This window comes from Anomaloglossus baeobatrachus, chromosome 5 (assembly GCF_048569485.1).
Source record: "Anomaloglossus baeobatrachus isolate aAnoBae1 chromosome 5, aAnoBae1.hap1, whole genome shotgun sequence".
In the NCBI taxonomy this organism is placed as follows: domain Eukaryota; kingdom Metazoa; phylum Chordata; class Amphibia; order Anura; family Aromobatidae; genus Anomaloglossus; species Anomaloglossus baeobatrachus.
In genome coordinates this window covers 533,363,513-533,388,363 of record NC_134357.1, presented here as the reverse complement: position 1 = coordinate 533,388,363, position 24,851 = coordinate 533,363,513, and the positions used below count along the sequence as shown (strand labels likewise).

Here is a 24,851-nt window from a genome sequence, read left to right as displayed (position 1 = left end):
GGCGGAGCAAGGCGGTTGGCCACGCCCACCGAGGAGTCCAGAGGGCCTGAGGGAGGAGAACAGTGGTCAGTTCCCCGTGGGGAGCACAGTGTTTAGTAGTCAGTCTGAGGAGAGAGAAGGAAGTAGAAGTGAGAGGACAGGCCTGTGGCACAGGCCGGTGACAGTCTGACAGGTGTGAGGGTCGCAGCCCGCACACCATGGCTCGGAGGCAGGTGGTGGCCTGGCCTGCAGGAGCCGGGAAGACGGCTAGGTGGAACCGTAAGGGACCGGAACAGGGTAGTGGCCCGCCGGTACCGAACCGGGGAACCGACTGTAAACCGGAGCACCAGGGGAGTACTCAGACCCAGAACGAGGCCCAGAAGACACTTGACCATGTCGAATTCACTGATTGAGGTCTGGACCTTAGGTCCTTTCCCATCCCAAGTCCCGACTGACGGCAACAGCCCACTGAGGGGATAGAAAGCCACCGCACAGGCAGAGAGATCCCACGGGCCAGCGCCTGCGGGCAAACGGACTCCACCGACACATATATAGCCGGGGAGCGGACTCCCATTGATAAGGCATAGGCAGTCAACATGAACATAAAGAGGTGCAGGAGAAAGACCAGGACCACCGACCCGGGTGGGCGGCGACGCTGCGGGCACCGACCATTATCAACTTGGTTTACCAGAGACTTGCGTGTATCAATAATCGTGAGTACAACTGTGCCATCCAGCCGCTCACCGCCCTGCACCGCCCAGCCACTTCACACTTCCCAAAAAAGTCCCGGGGCCACTAACCCTGCCCACAGAGGGGTTAACATCTTGCTGCATGACCATCTCCCCGGGTGCCCCGTAATTGCAGCGGTGGTGTCTACACCTTCACCACGTCCCGTGGGTGGTGTCACAAACTCAAAACACGGCTCCTGCCATAGACCTACCTAACCACCCCCATCGAGATCACCAGCAACCCCTTGCAGAGCGACGTGACCCCCGGGTCCGGAGGCACTCGAGCCACCCACCAAACGAGCTCGGATCCGAGCGGCTCGGCTGTAGCCGAGCGCGGGGCGGTACAAAAGCACCAGGCGATCCCAAATGGGAAAGCTCAAAAGGAAAATCGGGAAAATCAATGAGTGAAAAAAGAAAATAAAAGTTCAAGGGGGTTCTGAGGGGCAAGATGAAGAGGTCCATATTCAGTCCCTGGAGGGATTGTGCCAGGGTCAGTTCCTAGCTCCAAAAGTCCAAAAATGAAGACTGATTTAGATAGAGCGTGGAGGGGCAGATGCCGAGGTTAACCAAAGACAGTCACTGCATCTTATCTGGAATTTTGAGCAGTCTCTTTACTTAATGAGCCACATAATAGCCTTATTGTTACTAGTTCTCATCAGACTTAGGGTCCCGTTACATGTAGCGACGTTCCAGCGATCCCGACAACGATATGAACTGGTCATGTTCGCTGGTACATCGCTACATGGTCACTAGTGAGCTGTCAAACAGGCAGATCTAATTAGCGACGCAGCAACGATATGGCGATCCATATAACGACCTCTGCAGTCGTTGGGACCCTGCCACCCAGGCATGTCAATGAGGTCATTTGTCGTTGTTATGGCTTCAAACACAGCGATGCATGCTACCCAGCGGGACACCAGCGAACAAAAAATGAACCAGGACATTCAGGTACGATTGGCGATATTGCAGCAGGGGGCCGGTCTCTGCTATGTGTCACACGTAGCGAGATCGCTAGCGAGGTCGCTGTTGCGTCACAAAACCTGTGACGTTTCAGCGATCTCGCTAACGACATCGCTATGTGTGATGGGGCCTTTAGCCTTTAGACCATTCTTCTGGAATATGATGTGGTGGTGAGGATCCATCTTGGTGTTCCTTGAAGGGCTTGTTCCGGGTTGCCTGCCACGTGTTTATGCCCTGCTTTGGATATGATTAATTTCACTGGAAAGCCCCACTTGTATGAGATGTTGTTCTCTCTGAGAATTTTTGTGCGCAGTTGTTAGTTCTGCCATCTTGTCCTCTATATGGGATGTGCAGTCCCCTATTGCTGTGATATCTTTTTGCATACAGTCATGGCCAAAAGTTTTGAGAATGACACCAAAATTATTTTTTCACATGATCTGTTGCCCTCTGGTTTTGAATTGTGTTTGTCTGATGTTTACATCACATACAGAAATATAACTGCAATTATATTATGAGTACCAAAAGGTTATATTGACAGAATGATTTAATGCAGCAAGTCAATATTTGCAGTGTTAACCCTTCTTCTTCAGGACCTCTGCAATTCTCCCTGGCATGCTCTCAATCAACTTCTGGACCAAATCCTGACTGATAGCTGTCCATTCTTGCTTAAGCAGTGCTTGCATTTTGCCAGAATTTGTTGGTTTTTGTTTGTCCACCCGTCTCTTGATGATTGCCCACAAGTTCTCAACGGGATTAAGATCTGGGGAGTTTCCAGGCCATGGACCCAAAATCTCTTTGTTTTGTTCCATGAGCCATTTAGTGATCACCTTTGCTTTATGGCAAGGTGCTCCATCATGCTGGAAAAGGCATTGTTGGGCGCCAAACTGCTCTTGGACAGTTGGGAGAAGTTGCTCTTGGAAGACATTCTGGTACCATTCTTTATTCATGGCTGTGTTTTTAGGCAAGACTGTGAGTGAGCCGATTCCCTTGGCTGAGAAGCAACCCCACACATGAATCGTTTCAGAATGCTTAACAGTTGGCATGAGACAAGACTGGTGGTAGCGCTCACCTCTTCTTCTCCTAATAAGCTGTTTTCCAGATGTCCCAAACAATCGAAAAGGGCATTCATCTGAGAAAATGACTTTACCCCAGTCCTCAGCAGTCCACTCCCTGTACCTTTTGCAGAATATCAGTCGGTCCCTGATGTTTTTTCTCGAGAGAAGTGGCTTCTTTGCTGCCCTCCTTGAAACCAGGCCTTGCTCAAAGAGTCTCCGCCTCACAGTGCGTGCAGAAGCACTCACATCAGCCTGCTGCCATTACTGAGCTAGCTCGGCACTGCTGGTAGTCCAATCACGCAGCTGAACCAGTTTTAAGATACGGTCCTGGCATTTGCTGGTCCTTCTTGGGCGCCCTGGAGCCTTTTTGGCAACAATGAAAGCTCTCTCCTTGAAGTTCTTGATGATACGATAGATTGTTGACTGAGGTGCAATCTTTGTAGCTGCGATACTCTTCCCTGTTAGGCCATTTTTGTGCAGAGCAATGATGGCTGCACGTGTTTCTTTAGAGATAACCATGGTTAACTGAAGAGAAATGACTCGCCCACTCCAGGGCTATGGGACAACCGGTGCCGGGCCGGACTAGTCCGGGGGTCGTCAGTGGTGGCGGGGCCCGACTCCGTGGCCCTGGTGGGTGTCAATTAAATATGGCTGCAGTGTTGGAGGTGAATAAAGTTTGTGTTCGTGACGCCACCTGTGGTATGGAGCTATTAAGCCGCCACTGCTGTATGAGGCCTCCGGGGTGATGGAATGGCAGCAATGATGATACTGCTCCCCACAGGTGGAGCGGTGCCCCGGGGCACAGTTGGTGCTTGTAAATGTCTATGCAGAGAAATAACTGAGGCAACACCAGGGGTGCAGTTTCAAGGTCTTTACTCACAGTTCTTGTCAAGGCCTGCAGGAGCCTTTGGACTGCTGGGACCACCGTCAGGGACCTCCGCCGATCCCGGGTAGATCTGGGGGTAAATGCCAGTGCACCCCTCTAATTGTGTCCCTTTCTCAGCTGACTTCTTAAACCTTGCCTTTGTAGGATGGACCTGGCTCGGCCTCCACAACAGCCTCCGGGCTGGGAGCTCGCCTGTCGGTTATTTGCCCCCTTTCTAGAGGTTCTGCTGTGGGCTGTGGCCCGGGGAGTTTGCAACTTTCCCTGGGCCTCGGTTTTTACTGTTGGAGATGATTTTTCACTCCTCCGGTTTCTAGGGACCGTCCCTTGTTGCAGCTTGATCCCTCCACTGATGTTCTTGTGGAACAGGCCACCACAGCTCAAAAGCTATCCGTGGCCCTGGAATCCTTTCTTTTCCTCTGCTTGGTATCACCTGGACCCTCTGAGTCCCAGGTTCTTCACCAGGAAGCGTCACTTTCTTCTTTCTTTAGCTCCTGCCTGACTAAAGCTCTTTTTCTACTCTCTGTTTCTCTCCTTCTCTGTTGCTTTCTTTCTCTGTGCGGACACTCTGAACTCACAGAGCTCCTTTCTCTTTCACAGCTACATGCTGTCTTCTCACTCTCTCACTCTCTGAGGTAAACTGAAACTAACTTGACCTTCCTTTCTCTGTCTGCTCTCTGGTGGCTCCTCCCACCTCCCCAGTTGCTAAGCTGTACCCTATAGGAGCAGGGATGGGTCTTATGGCCCCTCCCAGCATGCAGCATGGGAGGGTTGCTGCCACTCTCCCTGGTCCCAGTGTGTACCTAACAATGGGTGTAGTGTAGATTTGCCTGGGAACTGGCATGTACCCCTTTCCTTACCCAGGATGGGACATCACACCTCTGGATGGGGTGCAATGTCTCTGTGGCGACGGAAGCCTCAGGGGCGCCACAGAAACAATGATACCAAGCACCAGCCTCCTTTTAAGGTGTCCAGTGGTGTCATTCTTACTTAATCATGACTGATCGCCAGCCCTGTCCTCATCAACACCCACACCTGTGTTAATGGAACAATCACTAAAACAATGTTAGCTGCTCCTTTTAAGGCAGGAATGCAATGCTGCTGAAATGTGTTTTGGGGGTTAAAGTTCATTTTCTTAGCCAATATTGACTTTGCAAGTAATTGATGTTAAGCTGATCACTCTTTATGACATTCTGGAGTATATGCAAATTGCCATTAGAAAAACTTAAGCAGTAGACTTTGTAAAGGAAGCCATTAGTTCTGTCATGAGTTTCCTCATAGTATATTCTGTCTCTGTGGCTCTGAGAAATGTTCACCAAGATCCTGGTTATCTCTCCCTATGCTGCAGCCTAAGGCCTGTAAGCCTGCTGGGTGGGGGGGGAAAGCCTGGGGCTGGATTTCAAAAGTCACGGCCGGCTCCCCCTCCCCCTGTCCTGGCTGCTCCCCATTGTTCTCCTTATCTGATTGATCCTTATCTCGCACTGACAGGTCGGCTCCATACGTCCTTCATACCCCTGCTTTCCTGGGGTTTATAGCCTCCAAATAGGACTGGAGCTAGCTCAAATAAATGCTTTGTGCTGCTGTATAGAGCCGGTAAGCACAGGAGCAGAGTTATTGTGCTTCTGCCTCCATGTGCTGCTGGCCACGCCCCCTCAATAATTCCCTCTTTAACCCCTTCATCCCCAAGCCTGTTTTCACCTTAAAGACCAGGCCATTTTTTGCAATTCTGACCAGTGTCACTTTGACAGGTTATAACTCTGGAACGCTTCAACGGATCCTGGTGATTCTAACATTGTTTTTTCGTGACATATTGTACGTCATGTCAGTGGTAAATTTAGGACGATATGTTTTGCGTTTATTTGTGAAAATATTGGAAATTTGGCGAAAATTTTGAAAATTTCGCAATTTTCAAAATTTGAAATTAAATGCCCATAAATCTGAGATATGTCACACAAAATAGTTACTAAATAACATTTCCCACATGTCTGCTTTACACCAGCGCAATTTTCGAAACAATTTTGTTTTCCGTTAAAAAGTTAGAAGGGTTCAAAGTTCATCAGCAATATTTCATTTTTCCAATAAAATTTACAAAAATAATTTTTTTAGGTACCACATCACATTTGGAGTGAGTTTGAGAGGCCTAGGCAACAGAAAATACCGAAAAGTGACCCCATTCTAAAATCTGCACACCTCACACTGCTCAAAACCACATCCAAGAAGTTTATTAACCCTTTAGGAGCTTTACAGCAACCAAAGAAATGTGGAAGGAAAAAATGAAAATTTTACTTTTTTACACAAAAATGTTACTTTAGCCATAAAATTTAGCATTTTTACAAGGGTATCAGGAAAAATGCACCATAAAATTAATTGTGCAATTTCTCCTGAGTACACCGATATCTCATATGTGGGGGAAATCAATTGTTTGGGCGCACGGCAAGGCTCAGAAGAGAAGGAGCATCATTTGAATTTTTTTAAAGCAAAATTGTCTGAAATAATTAGCGGATGCGATGTTGCGTTTGGAGACCCCCTGAGGTGCCTAAACAATGGAGCTCCCCCACAAGTGCCCCATTTTGAAACTAGACCCCTCATGGAATTTATCTAGATGTTTATTGAGCACTTAAAACCTCTGGGGGCTTCACAAAAGTTAATAACTTTGAGCCGTGAAAATAAAAAAAAAAAACAAATTACCACGAAATTGTTACTTCAACCAGGTAGCTTTTTTTTCACAAAGGTATCAGGAAAAATTGCAACATAAAATGTATTGTGCATTTTCTCCTGAGTACACAGATACCTCATATGTGGTGGAAATCAAATGTTTCGGTGCACAGCAGGGCTCGGAAGGCAAGGAGCGCCATTTGACTTTTCAAACGCAAAATTGTCTGGAATCGTTAGTGGATGCCATGTTGTGTTTGGAGACCCCCTGAGGTTCCTAAACAATGGAGCTCCACCACAAGTGACCCCATTTTGGAAACTAGACCCCTCATGGAATTTATCTAGATTTTTACTGAACACTTTGAACCCCTGGAGGCTTCACAAAAGTTTAGAATGTTCAGCCGTGAAAATATATATATATTTTTTTTACCATGAAATTTTTATTTCAACCAGGCAGCTTTTTTTCCCACAAGGGTATCAGGAAAAAATGCACCATAAAATGTATTGTGCAATTTCTCCTGAGTACACAGATACCTCATATGTGGTGGAAAGTAATTGTTTCGGCACACAGAGGGGCTCAGAAGAGAAGGAGCGCCATTTCACAGCAAAATTGGTTGGAATTATTAGCGTACGCCATGTTGTGTTTGGAGACCCCCTGAGGTGCCTAAACAATGGAGCTCCCCCACAAGTGACCTCATTTTTGAAACTAGACCCCCCCATGGCATAAATCTAGATGGGTAATGAGCACTTTGAACCCTCATGTGCTTCATACATTGAGGCATAAAAACAAAAAAGTACTTTTTTTCCACAAAAATGTTATTTTAGGCTCAATATTTTAATTTGTAGAGGGGTAACAGGATAAAATGGACCGCAAAATTTGTTGGGAAATTTGTTCTGAGTATGCTGATACCTCATATGTGCACTGTTTGGGTGCACGGCAGAGCTCCAGAGGGAAGGAGCGTCATTTGACTTTTTAAATGGAAAATTAGCTGGAATCGTTAGCCGCACCATGTTGCGTTTGGAGATCCCCCTGATGTGCCCAAACAGTGGAGCTCCCCCACATGTGACCCCATGTTGTAAACTAGACCCCCCCATACAAATAAATATTAGTTTGTCGAAATAAAAAATACAGACGTCAGTAAAAAAAAATATATATATGAGCGCCTGCAACTGACACTAAGGCAAGTGCCACATGTGAGAGCGATGCATAAATCTCGCATCGCATCACCCGACACAGCCGCACACTCCTGTCTGGAAGAGAGCGACCATGCCGGATGATGCGGTGAGACTTGCGCTCTCACGTGTGTCACTGAGCTGACCCTTACAATATGCAGTAAAAAATACTGTAGTTGATGATTACTACAGTATAATTTTACTGGCCCTAAACTAAGTTTATTTGTACTTCTTACTTAACATAAAAAAATCAGAACGCACGCACAGATGTGCTGCAAAAAGGGGGAGGACTAGGTGGGATGGAAAAAAAAGATGGATGGAGGATGGAAGAGGGCACGGCGGAGGAAGGGATAGGGCGCGGCGGATGGAGGAGCGGCGGAGGATGGGTGAGGGCATAACGGATGCAGGAGCGGCGGAGGAAGGGGGGGGGGAGGGGGAAAGGGTGGAAGGAGAGTGGGAGGTGAGATTGGGGATAGCTACCTTACAGAATGGATCTAGGCAGCAGGATTGCAGCAGCTCCAGGAGGGGGAGAGGTGGGAGAGGGGGCAGAGGATTAAGGGGATGGGAGAGAGCAGGCAGCAGATCAGGGAGGGGGCAGCGGCAGATGGGGAGAGTGCGGTGGCTGATGGGGAGAGTGCGGTGGCTGATGGGGAGAGTGCGGTGGCTGATGGGGAGAGTGCGGTGGCTGATGGGGAGAGTGCGGTGGCTGATGGGGAGAGTGCGGTGGCTGATGGGGAGAGTGCGGTGGCTGATGGGGAGAGTGCGGTGGCTGATGGGGAGAGTGCGGTGGCTGATGGGGAGAGTGCGGTGGCTGATGGGGAGAGTGCGGTGGCTGATGGGGAGAGTGCGGTGGCTGATGGGGAGAGTGCGGTGGCTGATGGGGAGAGTGCTGTGGCTGATGGGGGGAGTGCGGTGGCTGATGGGGAGAGTGCTATGGCAGATGGGGGAGTGGAGCGGCAGATGCAGGGGCGGTGTAGGAGGAGAGCAGCGGTGTCAGATGCCCCCCTGCATGTGACGTCGCTACTCTCCTGCTGCGCTCCAGTATGTGACGCCGCTACTCTGCAGAAAGATAGCAGCGGCGTCAGATGTGGGGGGGTGCGCAGCGGGAGGAGAGCAGCGGCGTCAGATGCCCCCCTGAATGTGACGCCGCTGCTCTCCTCGGGAGAGTAGCGACGTCACATGCAGGGGTGAAGCAGATGGAGGAGGGCAGCGGATGATCTGGGGCTGTGACTCACAGATGGGCACCCGCAGGGATCGCTCTCCTCAGATTCCACGGAGGGAGAAGCTGAGGAGAACGATCTCCTATAGCTCACCCGGTCCCAGATGCATGGTGCTTGGCGAGATCGGTCACAAGACCGATCTCTCCAATCAGAGCTGGGGGCGGGTGCAGCAAAGCTCACCCAGCTTCAGCCAATGGCCAGTGCTACAGCTGCACTGATTATGGCTGGATTTAAATGCTTCAGCCATTTTCAATGGCTGATACATTACACTGGCTGTGATTGGCTGAGCGGCGTTCGTCAGCCAATCACAGCCTCCGTAGGTCCGGGAAGGAGACACCACCCCTCCTGAGGTCAGGTACAAGTCCTCTCCTTCCCGAATCTACAGTTTTTGAAAACCGATCTCAGTTACCGGGGGCTCCGGGGCCGCGATTTCGCCATGACGGAAAGCTCCTCAGTGTGCTATGTGAGCTTGGGCTTTAGACCTCTGACCTCCTATGTGTATCCAGAGTCCCCTGATGATTCTAGAGAGATGAAACGCGTCGGGACGAGGGCCAGGAACATTGTAGGGGTACCAAGAGAGGGTTAGATGTGGTCTGCCCTTGTGAGGGCGGAAGTCATTGGGGTAATAGACATTACTAGTTCTCCTCAGGGACATTATAGGGCCAGCTGGATGCTGTGAGGACCCTCTGAGGAAGCTCTGTCTACCCCAAGCTGCGATGAATGGGTGAGATCGTTCATAACTCATTCTATAAATAAGCCTAATGTTGGTGGATTCCTCCTTTGAGGACCACCTCACGCTATTTTGGTTTTTTATATTGAGTTAGTTCTGATAATTTTGTTTTGGCACTCACTATTGGGACCACTGTCTCTACTTTGGGTGAGATTATCACACTCAATAATTTCTTTATGTATGTTGTGTTTTTTTGATTATTTTGTTATATGTCATAGGCTCCCTGGACTCACACAGAGCTGGTTACCAGCAGTCCAGTCAGCTTGTGCTATTGGAGTCAATCACACATCTGCTGGATACGTATTTTTAACATGGGAGTCTATAGAGAACGGATCAATTAATGGATGGCTATTTAGCCATCCTTTTTTCTTACATTTGTTACAGATCCGTTCGCCATAAACTCCAATGTTAAAAAAACGTATCCAGCAGAAATAAGTTTGCCAGTGGGTCTCTTCAGGATCCATTCTAATGTATTATTACAGGACAATGGAACTCAGTCTTACAATGTTTGAGCACACTGCAAGGCTCAGAAGCAGGGGGAACATTTAGCTGTGGGAGCACAGATTTTGGTAGATTGGTTTATGGAAGCCATATTGCTTTTCTACAGCCTTTCAGCCACTAGTAATGTGGTAACCTTTGTTTTCCCATTAATAACTGACAGACTCCATTGCGATCTTGTTTTTTGCAGTCGGAGTTGAAGTTTTTATTGGTATTTTGGTCTCCACATTTTTGGGTGGCTTATTATTTCAATGTTTTAAGGGAGTATGAACAAAGAGGGTTGAACATCATGCTCTATAAGTTCCAATGTTAAGATTGTGGAATATTTTTTTCTTGGAAAATAACTAAATTTTCCTACATAACTTACAATTTCTATGTATATTTTAAAAATCTTATAAGAACATAATTTTTAAGGATATTTTAGTGAAAAATAATAATTTTTATTTTTGGCAGATGACTGTACTAGGAGATCAGAGGCTCAACTGATGTCTGCCATCTTTAACTCTGATGACCTTGATATGACACAAGATATAACTGAAGTGAATGCTATTATTCCAGATATCCCATCATCCCTTCACAGCAAACATCTATCAGCTGATCCTGTTAAACAGGTCCTATCTTGTGATTCATCACAGACTGTTAAAAAAAAAAGTAAAAAGAGAAGCATTAATAATCAAACCTCTCTTACAGCAAAGAAGCCATTTTCAAGTGCAGAATATGGAAAAAGTTTTTCCCTCAAAATGTCTTTTGTTACACGTAAAAAAATTCCCACAGAGGAGAAAAGATTTTCTTGTGCAGAGTGTGGGAAATATTTTAACCGGAAATCATGGCTTGTTAGACATGAGAGAGTTCACTCAGGGGAGAAACCATATTCATGTTCAGAATGTAGAAAATGTTTTCCAAGTAAATCAAATCTGGTTACTCATCAGAGAATACACACAGGAGAGAAGCCCTTTTCATGTTCAGAGTGTGGGAAATGTTTTATAAATAAATCAGATTTTGTCAGGCACCAAAGAATTCACACAGGGGACAAGCCCTTTTCTTGTTCAGAATGTGGGAAATGTTTTAGAAATAAATCACATTTTGTCAGGCACCAAAGAATTCACACAGGGGACAAGCCCTTTTCTTGTTTAGAATGTGGGAAATGTTTTGCAAATAAATCACATTTAAGTAGGCACCAGAGAATTCACACAGGGGAGAAGCCATATTCATGTACAGAATGTGGGAAATGTTTTGCAAAAAAATCAAGTCTTGTTTACCATCAGAGAATTCACTCAGGGGAGAAGCCTTTTTTATGTTGAGAATGTGGAAAATGTTTTACCAGCAAATGACATATTTTTGAACATCAAAAATCTGACATGGAAAGATTTCATATCTAGAAGTTGATAAATGTTTTACTTGTAAATCACATTTTATTGACCACTAAAAAAATTTCACACAGGGAAAACAATATCATTTCACAAACTGTATAAAAAATACACAAGACAGTTAAAAAAAAAAGACTGATAGGAAAAAGAGAAAGCAATTTAGTATTACCATTAGAATTTAAAATGTATGCAGTTACTATTAAATTCCTGTTATATAAAAATATAATAAAAAGCAATTTTCCATGTGCTCTGAATACGTCACATTGCTAAATATATATTTACTATCTGAACAAAAGTATTAGAAATCCTCCGATACCCCTAAAAAAAATATCTAACATTTCCTCCTCCCACCTGGAGGAGTGTTTAAACTAGGAATGGGGGGCGAGGGTATTCACTTTATAGAAGGGGAATGTAGTGCAGATAGTGACCAGGGCCAAAGTAATGAAATTGGGGGTGGTACGGGGGAAAGGGTTAGAACAGTTAATACAGTAAGCAGGAATAGAGGTACAGAGTCATACGTAACGTGCATGTACACTAATGCCCGAAGCCTCACAAATAAGGTGGAGGAATTAGAATTAATATTGTTGGAAAAAAATTATGATATAGTGGGGATATCAGAGACATGGCTGGATGAGAGCTATGACTGGGCTGTTAATTTACAGGGTTATAGCCTATTCAGGAATGACCGTACAAATAAGCGAGGGGGAGGTGTGTGTCTATATGTAAAATCATCCTTAAAACCCATCCTGCTTGACAACATATGTGAGGGTACTGAGAATGTAGAGTCCCTATGGGTGGAGATAAGGGGGGGGGGAATGAATAATAAAATACTGATAGGGGTGTGTTATAAGATGCCGAATATTATGGAAGAGGTAGAGAATCTCCTCATAAAGCAAACTGATAAAGCAGCGAGTCTCGGAGAGGTAATTATTATGGGGGACTTAACTATCTTGATATAAATTGGGGAACAAAAACTTGCAGTTCCAGCAAAGGAAATAGATTTTTGATAACAATGAAAGATAATTACCTTTCACAAATGGTACAGGACCCCACAAGAGGGGGAGCACTACTAGACCTTGTACTAACCAATAGGCCAGACCGCATATCAAATATACAAGTTGGGGGTTACTTGAGGAATAGTGATCACAAAAGAATACGTTTTCATGTATTCTTTAGTAAGATATATAGTAGAGGGGCTACAAGGACACTAAACTTCAGGAAAGCAAATTTTAAACGGTTGAGAGATGATCTTAGGGCAATAAACTGGGATGATGTACTAAGTAATAAAAGTACACAAAGCAAATGGGAGACTTTTATGAGCATCCTGAATAGGGCTTGTGCAGAAAATATACCCTATGGGAACAAACATGCTAGAAATAGGAGGAAACCCCTATGGCTAAATAGAGCTGTAAGGGAAGCAATAAAAGAAAAACAGAAAGCCTTAAAAGAATTAAAGAGGGTAGGTAGTGATGAGGCATTATATAATTATAGAAAATTAAATAAAATATGTAAAAAGCAAATTAAGTTAGCTAAGTTTGAGACAGAGAGACTCATTGCGAGAGAAAGTAAAAATAATCCTAAAATATTCTTTAACTACATAACCAGTAAAAAACTGAAAAGCGATAGTGTTGGCCCCCTTAAAAATAGTCTTGGTGAAATGGTGCAGGGGGGATGAGGGTAAAGCCAACCTGCTGAATTACTTTTCTTCTACGGTTTTTATACAAGAAAATTCCATGGCAGATGACATGACCAGTGATACCATAAATTCACCCTTGAATATTACCTGCTTAACCCAGCAAGAAGTACGCCGCCGCCTCGAAATCACTAATGTTGACAAATCTCCGGGCCCGGATGGCATACACCCCAGAGTACTACAGGAATTGAGTTCTGTGATAGATAGACCATTATTTTTAATCTTCACAGATTCCTTAATAATAGGGTCGGTACCGCAGGACTGGCGCATAGCAAATGTGGTGCCAATATTCAAAAAGGGGACAAAAACTGTGCCGGGAAATTATAGGCTGGTAAGTTTAACCCCTACGGTTGGTAAAATCCTTGAGGGTTTCTTGAGAGATGCTATACTGGAGTATCTCAAGAAAAATAACCTTATGACAGAGTATCAACATGGGTTTATGAGGGATCGATCCTGTCAAACGAATTTGATCAGCTTCTATGAAGAGGTAAGTTCAAGCCTGGACCAGGGAAATGCAATGTTGTGTATATGGACTTTTCAAAAGCTTTTGACACGGTGCCACACAAAAGGTTGGTACATAAAATGAGAATAATGGGGATAGGGGAAAATATGTGTAACTGGGTTAAAAACTGGCTCAGTGATTGGAAACAAAGGATGGTTATTAATGGTACGTACTCGGACTGGGTCTCAGTTTATAGTGGGGTACCACAGGGGTCAGTATTGGGCCCACTTCTTTTCAACATATTAATGACCTTGTTGGCGGCATGCAGAGTAGAATTTCAATATTTGCAGATGATACTAAACTCTGCAGGGTAATCAATACAGAGGAGGATAATTTTATATTACAGGGAGATTTATGTAAATTGGAGGATTGGGCTGAGAAGTGGCAATTGAAGTTTAATGTAGATAAATGTAAGGTCATGCACTTGGGTAGAGGAAATAAAATGTATAATTATGTACTTAATTGTAGAACACTGGGTAAAACAGACACAGAAAAAGACTTAGGTGGATGGTAAACTTAAAGGGAACCTGTCATCAGAAATTTTGCTTTAAACCTAAACGTTTCCCCCTCTGCAGCTCCTGGGCTGAATTCTAGCAAGGTTCCTGTACTTTTTGTGGCACCTTTTAAACCAAATTAAATACTTTATAAACTTGTACCTTTTGCTATGTAAATTTTGTAAATTATCCATGGTGGCGGGCTCTCTGGTGACCGTTGCTGTTCTTCCAGCACATTGACGCCGCCACCCAACGCTGAATTTCATGTCTCAGGACGCCGCCCCTGGGCACCCGTGGTCCCGCGCATGCGCTGTGCGACTGTAGCAGGACTGTGCACTGTGTGCACGTGTGACCGCTGGTGACTTTTGCGCAGGCAAGAGGTTATGGGCGGCGCTGTGTCATCAGCAAGTGCCGCCCATAACCTCGTGACCGCACTTTCCCCTCTTCAGCATTCTGCGCAAGCGCTTGCTGGCCAGATGACCCGACGTCACCTCTTTCCCATCTTGCCCTGCTGCAGGGTAAGATGGGAAGGAGGTGACGTCAGGTCATTTGGCTGGCGAGCGCTTGCGCAGAACGCTGGAGGCAGTGGGGGACAGCGCGTCCACGAGATTATGGGCGGGCATTTGCGATGCAATCACAGCGCCGCCCATAATCTCGTGCTTGTGACACTCGTCACCAGCGATCCTGGCGTGGGCGGCACCTCGGGCGCAGTGGGCGGCGTCCTGATGGATGAAATGGAGCGTGGGGGGACGGCGTCAATGTGCTGGAGGAACAGCAACGGACACCAGAGAGCCCCCCCCCATGGACGATTTACAAAATTTACATAGGAAAAGGTACAAGTTTTATAAAGTATTTAATTTGGTTTAAAAGGGGGCACAAAAAGTACAGGAACCTTGCTAGAATGCAGCCCAGGAGCTGCAGAGGGGGAAACGTTTAGGTTTAAAGCAAAATTTCTGATGACAGGTTCCCTTTAACTTTAGTGGACAGTGTCAGGCAACTGCTTCCAGGGCTAATAAAATAATGGGATGTATTAAAAGAGGTATAAGTGTTCATGAAAAAAATATAGTTCTACCTCTGTACAAATCACTAGTGCGACCGCACTTAGAATACTGTGTACAATTCTGGTCACCGATATATAGTGCCTACAAGTAGTATTCAACCCCCTGCAGATTTGGCAGGTTTACACATTCGGAATTAACTTGGCATTGTGACATTTGGACTGTAGAGCAGCCTGGAAGTGTGAAATGCACTGCAGCAAAAAAGAATGTTATTTCTTTTTTCTTTTTATTTTTTTAAATTGAGAAAAGTTTATTCAGAGGGTCATTTATTATTCAACCCCTCAAACCACCAGAATTCTGTTTGGTTCCCCTAAAGTATTAAGAAATATTTCAGGCACAAAGAACAATGAGCTTCACATGTTTGGATTAATTATCTCTTTTTCCAGCCTTTTCTGACTAATTAAGACCCTCCCCAAACTTGTGAACAGCACTCATACATGGTCAACATGGGAAAGACAAAGGAGCATTCCAAGGCCATCAGAGACAAGATCGTGGAGGGTCACAAGGCTGGCAAGGGGTACAAAATCCTTTCCAAGGAGTTGGGCATACCTGTCTCCACTGTTGGGAGCATCATCCGGAAGTGGAAGGCTTATGGAACTACTGTTAGCCTTCCACGGCCTGGACAGCCTTTGAAAGTTTCCTCCCGTGCCGAGGCCAGGCTTGTCCGAAGAGTCAAGGCTAACCCAAGGACAACAAAGAAGGAGCTCCGGGAAGATCTCATGGCAGTGGGGACATTGGTTTCAGTCAATACCATAAGTAACGTACTCCACCGCAATGGTCTCCGTTCCAGACGAGCCCGTAAGGTACCTTTACTTTCAAAGCGTCATGTCAAGGCTCGTCTACAGTTTGCTCATGATCACTTGGAGGACTCTGAGACAGACTGGTTCAAGGTTCTCTGGTCTGATGAGACCAAGATCGAGATCTTTGGTGCCAACCACACACGTGACGTTTGGAGACTGGATGGCACTGCATACGACCCCAAGAATACCATCCCTACAGTCAAGCATGGTGGTGGCAGCATCATGCTGTGGGGCTGTTTCTCAGCCAAGGGGCCTGGCCATCTGGTCCGCATCCATGGGAAGATGGATAGCACGGCCTACCTGGAGATTTTGGCCAAGAACCTCCGCTCCTCCATCAAGGATCTTAAGATGGGTCATCATTTCATCTTCCAACAAGACAACGACCCAAAGCACACAGCCAAGAAAACCAAGGCCTGGTTCAAGAGAGAAAAAATCAAGGTGTTGCAGTGGCCTAGTCAGTCTCCTGACCTTAACCCAATGGAAAACTTGTGGAAGGAGCTCAAGATTAAAGTCCATATGAGACACCCAAAGAACCTAGATAACTTGGAGAAGATCTGCATGGAGGAGTGGGCCAAGATAACTCCAGAGACCTGTGCCGGCCTGATCAGGTCTTATAAAAGACGATTATTAGCTGTAATTGCAAACAAGGGTTATTCCACAAAATATTAAACCTAGGGGTTGAATAATAATTGACCCACACTTTTATGTTGAAAATTTATTAAAATTTAACTGAGCAACATAACTTGTTGGTTTGTAAGATTTATGCATCTGTTAATAAATCCTGCTCTTGTTTGAAGTTTGCAGGTTCTAACTTATTTGCATCTTATCAAACCTGCTAAATCTGCAGGGGGTTGAATACTACTTGTAGGCACTGTATAAGAAGGACATAGCTGAACTGGAGAGGGTGCAGAGAAGAGCGACCAAGATTATTAGAGGAATGGGTGGGCTGCAATACCAAGACAGGTTATTAAACTTGGGGTTATTTAGTTTGGAAAAACGAAGGCTTAGAGGGGATCTAATCACAATGTATAAATATATAAGGGGACAGTACAGAGACCTTTCCAAAGATCTTATTACACCTTGGCCTGCGACTGGAACACGGGGGCATCCGCTACGTCTTGAGGAAAGAAGGTTTAATCATAATCACAGACGAGGATTCTTTACTGTACGAGCAGTGAGACTATGGAACTCTCTGACGCATGATGTTGTAATGAGTGATTCACTACTAACATTTAAGCAGAGCCTGGATGCCTTTCTTGAAAAATTTAATATTACCAGTTATGTATATTAGATTTTATGACAGGGTGTTGATCCAGGGAACTAGTCTGATTGCCGTATGTGGAGTCAGGAAGGAACTTTTTTCCCCATTGGAACTTGTTTGCCACATTGTTTTTTTTTTTTGCCTTCCTCTGGATCAACATGTTAGGCTACAGGTTGAACTAGATGGACTTAGGGCGGCTTTCCACGTTGCAACATCGCACGTGCGATGTCGGTGGGGTCAAATCGAAAGTGACGCACATCCAGCGTCACTTTCGACATCGTAGTGTGTAAATCCTAGATGATACAATTAATGAGCGCAAAAGCGTCGTTATCGTATCATCGGTGTATGCTCCGACTTTTTCATAATTACGCTGCCGTGATAGGTACGATGTTGTTCCTCGTTTCTGCGGCAGCACACATCGCTGTGTATAAAGCCGCAGGAACATCTCCTTACCTGTCGCCGGCTGCTATGCGGAAGGAAGGAGGTGGGCGGGATGTTTGAATCCTGTTCATCTCCGCCCCTCCGCTTTGATTGGCCGCCTGCCGTGTGACGTCGCTGTGACGTTGTACGACCCGCCCCCTTAGGAAGGAGGCGGAACGCCGGACAGGTGAGTGCATGTGAACCCTCCGTAGCGATAATGTTCGCTACGCCAGGAATCAGAAGATATCACTGCTGCGACGGGGGCGGGGACTATCACGTGCGACATCGCAGTATCGGCTTGCGATGTCGCAACGTACAAAGCCTGCCTTAAAGTCTCCCTTCAACCTTATAAACTATGATACTATGATGATACTATGATACCTTCTACCAGCTCTCTCTTGTAAATCACATTTTATTGACCACTAAGAAAATTTCACACGAAAAAACTATCATTTCACAAACTGTACAAAAAATACACAAGACAGTTAAATAAAAGACTGATAAGAGTAAGCAATTTAGTATTACCATTAGAATTTAAAATGTATGGAGTTACTATTAGATTCCTGTTATGTATATACAAATAAAATAAAAGCAATATTCCATGTACACTGAATACTTCGCATTGCTAAATATTCACTATCTGGACAAATGTATTAGAAATTCTCCCATACCCCTAAAAAAAATATCCAACATTTCCTCCTCCCTCCTTCTGCTAGCTCTCAATCTCAGCAATCTGCCATTTATTACAGTTTTTTTTCAATCCATATTTTCCATTTTTGAACAAACTACTTTCACTTTCCTATATTACAATAATAAATAAGTTCATATTGCAAATTACTACTTGCATATACGATCCATTTTTCACATTACTTATTTTTCACACTAAGTATTGCAGTTTTTTTCTACACCATTGGGAACTTATTTCTTTTTCTATACTCCAATATTAGGCTAGTGAGATAATTGAGTAAAATTTTAAATTAGAACCTCTAATCTTTTCCATTTGAAACCATAATATAAAATAGGTGTTTCCCATTGTAATCGGTCACTTCTGATACTCAGGTTTCCTTTTGTTATCCATTTTTGACAATATCTCTGGTGTTAAATTAAATTCTATGTAGAATGAACAAATAAGAAATTTTATACCCTGGATTTTTAGAAAAGATTTATTATTTTCCTCTTGACAATACCCCATAGATTGTCTAAGGGGTTTAGGTCAGGCGAGTTTGCTGGCCAATCAAGTACAGTGATACTGTGGTTATTAAACCTGGTATTGGTATTTTTGGCAGTGTGGACAGGTACCAAGTCCAGCTGGAAAATGAAATTTCCATCTCCAAAAAGCTTGTCGGCAGAGGGAAGCATGAAGTGCTCTAAAATTTCCTGGTAGACGGGTGTGCTATCGTTGGTCTTGATAAAACACAGTGGATCTACATCAGCAGATGACATGGCTCCCCAATCCATTACTGATTGTGGAAACTTCACACTAGACCTCAAGCAGCTTGGCTTTTGTGCCTCTCCACTCTTCCTCCAGACTCTGGGACCTTGACTTCCAAATGAAATGCAAAATTTACTTTCATCTGAAAACAACACCTTGGACCACTGAGTGACAGTCCAATTCTTTTTTCTCTTTGGCCCAGGTAAGACACTTCTGGCGTTGTCTTTTGGTCATGAGTGGCTTGACACAAGGAGTGCTACACTTGTAGTCCATGTCCTGGATACGTCTGTGTGTGGTGGCTCTTGAAGCACTGACTTAAGCACCTGTCCACTCCTTGTGAATCTCCCCCAATTTTTTGAATGGCTTTTTCTTAACAATCCTATCAAGGTTGCGGTTATCCCGGTTGCTTGTGCCCCTTTTTCTACCACACGTTTTCCTTCCACTCAACTTTCCATTAATATCCTTGGATACAGCACTCTATGAACAGCCAGCCTTTCTTTAGCAATGACTTTTTGTGGCTTACCCTCATTGTGGAGTGTGTCAATGACTGCCAAGTCAGCAGTCTTCCCCATGATTGTGTAACCTACTGAACCAGACGAAGGGACCATTTTAAATGCTTAGGAAGTCTTTGCAGGTGTTTTGTCGTAATTATTCTACTTTTCTGAGATAATGACTTTTGGATTTTCATTGACTGTAAGCCATAATCATCAACATTAACAGAAATAAACATTTGAAATTGGTCATTCTGTGTGTAATGACTCTATATAATATACCGTGTGTGTTTCTCTTTTTGTATTGAAGTATGAAATTAATTAACATTTTAGTTATATTCAAATTTATTGAGATGCATTTATAAATTAGGCAAGGACCTCATATTTAGACAGTTTCAATTTTACTCCATTGCTCTTATAAGAACAAGATCAGTGAGTCTCATTATACTGAGTAGAGAACCTCCAGGACAAAGATTCTGTCTCTTACTAACATACTGGAGGCCTGAAGTCTCCAGCCACGGACTCCAGATTCTCTTATTTTTGGCTCTAGCATTTCTTTTAGAATAAGTCTCTTTCTCATACTGTCCTGTAGTAATAACTTTGTTAATAACATTTTGTAGGACTGTTCATGTGCATCCATCTAAATGTTATCAATTTATGTGCAAGAAACTATAGAAGTTCTACCGCAGTTTTATCACTTGTCCAGTGTCAGGTCTTCTATATTCTTTGATAAAAAAAAACAAAACTTGGTGTCTTCAACCAAAGTTGCTGATTATGATTATACAATTGTAATAACTCTAAAAAAGTATGTATAATCCCGCAGCATATGTATAGGCAGATTCAGATAAAAGTCATAAGTGTGACCGCTACCAGGCCCAGTTTCCACTAAGCACTGAGCAGATAGTGTAATCACAATCAGGCCCATGGACGAAGAGAGCCCACCATCGTCAGCGCCATTTTCAGCTGAACGGGTGTCCTTGGTATAGGACACTAGCTACAAGCACAACAAAAGCTATGCAGACCACCAGCTGTTCACAAGCCAGCAGATGACGTTTATGTGCGTGTTGGGTGTGACATAACTACCGTGTGCCATCCTGCTATGCTGCACCAAGTATAGAGGACAGTTGAGAAGACTCTCTTGTTTCTTAGATATGTGTTGTGGAAGAGTGCAAGGTTGGGTGACATTATTACAGGATGGTGAGCTTGACCAAGGACATAACAGGATGGGGTTCAGGACATTGACATTATTAAAAGAAGGGTCAGGATGGGGGACATTTATTAAAGGAGGCAAGGACAGGAAACACGATTAAAGAGAGGGGCCAGGACAGTGACATTGTTACAGGCTGGTGATCTTTATTAAAGAAAGGGGCAAGGATGAAGGACAGTATTACAGGATAGAGACCAAGACAGCGGACATTATTAAAGGAAGGGGTCATAATAGAGGACCTTGTTAAAGGAAAGGTGAGGCTGGGGGGCATTATTAAAAGAAGGGGCCACGATTAGGGAGCACTATTAAAGAAATGGGCCAGGATGGAGACATTTTTACAAGATGGGGAACATTATTAAAGAAAGAGGCCAGGATGGGGGATATTATTACAGGATAGAGGCCATAATGAGGAACATACATTATCCATTTATGGTAGCAAGTGGGATGTTTATGGTAGCAAGTGGGGAACATTATTACTGTGTACGGTCAATTGGGAGACAATATTACTTATGGGGGTTAGAATAAGGGACACAATTACTACACAATGTGGAATATTAATATTGCCTATTCTGTCTCATACATAATTTATTGATCCAACTGTATTGAGGCATAAAAGGTGGAAGCTATTACTGTCACTGGGTAAGGCTAATATTTCTCCTTGTGGAGTGACAGGACTTTCATGTCACTCTACAGTAGCTTATATGCCATGCAATGCCCCTCTGGGAAATTATATATGCAAATTGCCACTTCATAGAGTGAGAAATCTTTGACTATAGTACCACCTATTGGAATTAGTAATTCTAAAAGTCAATATCCGGGGACACAATGTCTGCAAATTCTTATTCTGGTTTGGCTTTTATCATACGTCATGAAAAGGCTTTTTAAAGGGTCAATAATGACTTTTAGGATTGTTTATTCTAATAAAAGTCGATAGAGTTCAAGTCCTTTTCCTCTCTGAAGAGGCAATTTGCATATTTCATTTCCCAAAGGAGCATTGCACGACCTACAGTGGAGATCAAAATTAGAGAACAATGTATGGTCAGCAATGATGTAATCTACATTGATCAGCATTTGAAGTTTTTTTGTAAGGGGTACACCATGCTACTAGAACAGTGTTTTTCAAAAGATCCAAAGTTCATAAACATCAAACCTTTATTTTGCTCAAAATGAGATGATCATAATTAGAGAAGAGCAATGACTGTAACACAGAGAGAGATTATAACTAGGGATGGGCAATCCCGATCCATAAAGATTGGAGAGCGTACCAATCACACATATACATATATATATACAGTTAGGTCCAGAAATATTTGGACAGTGACACAATTTTCGCGAGTTGGGCTCTGCATGCCACCACATTGGATTTGAAATGAAACCTCTACAACAGAATTCAAGTGCAGATTGCAACGTTTAATTTGAAGGTATATATACAGTTAGGTCCAGAAATATTTGGACAGTGACACAAGTTTTGTTATTTTAGCTGTTTACAAAAACATGTTCAGAAATACAATTTTATATATATAATATGGGCTGAAAGTGCACACTCCCAGCTGCAATATGAGAGTTTTCACATCCAAATCGGAGAAAGGGTTTAGGAATCATAGCTCTGTAATGCATAGCCTCCTCTTTTTCAAGGGACCAAAAGTAATTGGACAAGGGACTCTAAGGGCTGCAATTAACTCTGAAGGCGTCTCCCTCGTTAACCTGTAATCAATGAAGTAGTTAAAAGGTCTGGGGTTGATTACAGGTGTGTGGTTTTGCATTTGGAAGCTGTTGCTGTGACCAGACAACATGCGGCCTAAGGAACTCTCAATTGAGGTGAAGCAGAACATCCTGAGGCTGAATAAAAAGAAAAAATCCATCAGAGAGATAGCAGACATGCTTGGAGTAGCAAAATCAACAGTCGGGTATATTCTGAGAAAAAAGGAATTGACTGGTGAGCTTGGGAACTCAAAAAGGCCTGGGCGTCCACGGATGACAACAGTGGTGGATGATCGCCGCATACTTTCTTTGGTGAAGAAGAACCCGTTCACAACATCAACTGAAGTCCAGAACACTCTCAGTGAAGTAGGTGTATCTGTCTCTAAGTCAACAGTAAAGAGAAGACTCCATGAAAAGTAAATACAAAGGGTTCACATCTAGATGCAAACCATTCATCAATTCCAAAAATAGACAGGCCAGAGTTAAATTTGCTGAAAAACACCTCATGAAGCCAGCTCAGTTCTGGAAAAGTATTCTATGGACAGATGAGACAAAGATCAACCTGTACCAGAATGATGGGAAGAAAAAAGTTTGGAGAAGAAAGGGAACGGCACATGATCCAAGGCACACCACATCCTCTGTAAAACATGGTGGAGGCAACGTGATGGCATGGGCATGCATGGCTTTCAATGGCACTGGGTCACTTGTGTTTATTGATGACATAACAGCAGACAAGAGTAGCCGGATGAATTCTGAAGTGTACCGGGAGAGACTTTCAGCCCAGATTCAGCCAAATGCCGCAAAGTTGATCGGACGGCGCTTCATAGTACAGATGGACAATGACCCCAAGCATACAGCCAAAGCTACCCAGGAGTTCATGAGTGCAAAAAAGTGGAACATTCTGCAATGGCCAAGTCAATCACCAGATCTTAACCCAATTGAGCATGCATTTCACTTGCTCAAATCCAGACTTAAGACGGAAAGACCCACAAACAAGCAAGACCTGAAGGCTGCGGCTGTAAAGGCCTGGCAAAGCATTAAGAAGGAGGAAACCCAGCGTTTGGTGATGTCCATGGGTTCCAGACTTAAGGCAGTGATTGCCTCCAAAGGATTCGCAACAAAATATTGAAAATAAAAATATTTTGTTTGGGTTTGGTTTATTTGTCCAATTACTTTTGACCTCCTAAAATGTGGAGTGTTTGTAAAGAAATGTGTACAATTCCTACAATTTCTATCAGATATTTTTGTTCAAACCTTCAAATTAAACGTTACAATCTGCACTTGAATTCTGTTGTAGAGGTTTCATTTCAAATCCAATGTGGTGGCATGCAGAGCCCAACTCGCGAAAATTGTGTGACTGTCCAAATATTTCTGGAACTAACTGTATATATATATATGTATATATATATATATATATATATATATATATATATATATATATATATATATATATATATATAATAAATATATATATATATATATATATATTTATATATATATATATATAGTATCTATATATACTGTGTGTATGTGTGTATATATATATATATATATATATATATATATATATATATATATATTCCTTTCTCACCTTTTCATTGGGGAACACAGACAGTGGGTTATATGTTGTCTCCAGGGGAGGCTTGACACTAGGTTTAAAAAAGAGTTAGCTCCTCCTCCTACAGCATATAACCCCAGCTGGGCGGGAACTAGCTCAGTTCTTTTTAGTGTCAGCAGGGAGGCTGACATGTCTGGCCTGAGCCCCAGGCCAGCTCATGTTTTTTGTTTATTTATTTCTTTTTCTTTGTGATTTTATTCTATTTTTGACTATGGGGCAATACCAGGGTGTGCTCACCCTCGTTCTCCCCGCTTACGGGCAGAGGAAACCTGGCGTGCAAAAGCCGTCAGTCTTCCCTCGCGCCCAAGTGGTCGGGTCTGCGTACCCCTCCAGGCTCCCTTGAAGCACCTCACAAAGGTAGCTCCAGAGGGCTAAGCAGAGCCGAGCACCTGCTAGCCTTGAGCCGAAGATGCGTCCCCGAGATCTCCGCATCCCAGGACCGACGCGTCTTCAGATGGAGCAAGAGCAGGTAGGGAGACGACGTGTACCTGTCCCCTGCATCCAACCGCCGCCGGAGGAGGCGCCGGTGGGGCGATGCAGGCCGTGATCCGGGGAAGCATCATTAATTTAGCTCCCGGCGTCGGCCTGAATTCTTAGCAATGCCCCTTCCACTGCTTTAGAAGCCGCTCCCTCTAGTGGGCCGTCTCTCCCCTCCATGCTGCCAGAGAATACTGGACGCCATTACACATGGGGAGCAGACATGGGTGAGATCGCCTTCTTGGCTCTGCAACTCTGCAGCACTATATACCGCTCTGTTCAGCGGTATATCGCTGTCTTTTTAGCGGTGTGTGCCTGCTGGCTGGCGGTGTATATCAGCTTTTAGCGGTATATACTGACTGTGCCTGCAGGTATATACTGACTGTTTGGCAGTGTATGCCACTTTACTATTGGTATATACCAGCTCTGTATAGCAGTCCCTTTCTAATACT

At 44.1% G+C, this 24,851-nt stretch overlaps 1 protein-coding gene across 3 annotated transcripts in view; it reads left to right on the top strand.

The window, feature by feature from the left end:
• Positions 1-13,954, top strand: part of LOC142312128 (uncharacterized) — a 54,423-nt gene extending 40,469 nt beyond the window's left edge. For all 3 annotated transcript variants that reach the window (XM_075351019.1, XM_075351018.1, XM_075351017.1), the window contains exon 7: positions 10,332-13,954. In XM_075351019.1, coding sequence (XP_075207134.1) covers positions 10,332-11,179 — 848 coding nt within the window. In that variant the 3' untranslated portion in view covers positions 11,180-13,954. The remainder of the gene's footprint in view (positions 1-10,331) is intronic.
• Positions 13,955-24,851: the final 10,897 nt, after the last annotated feature.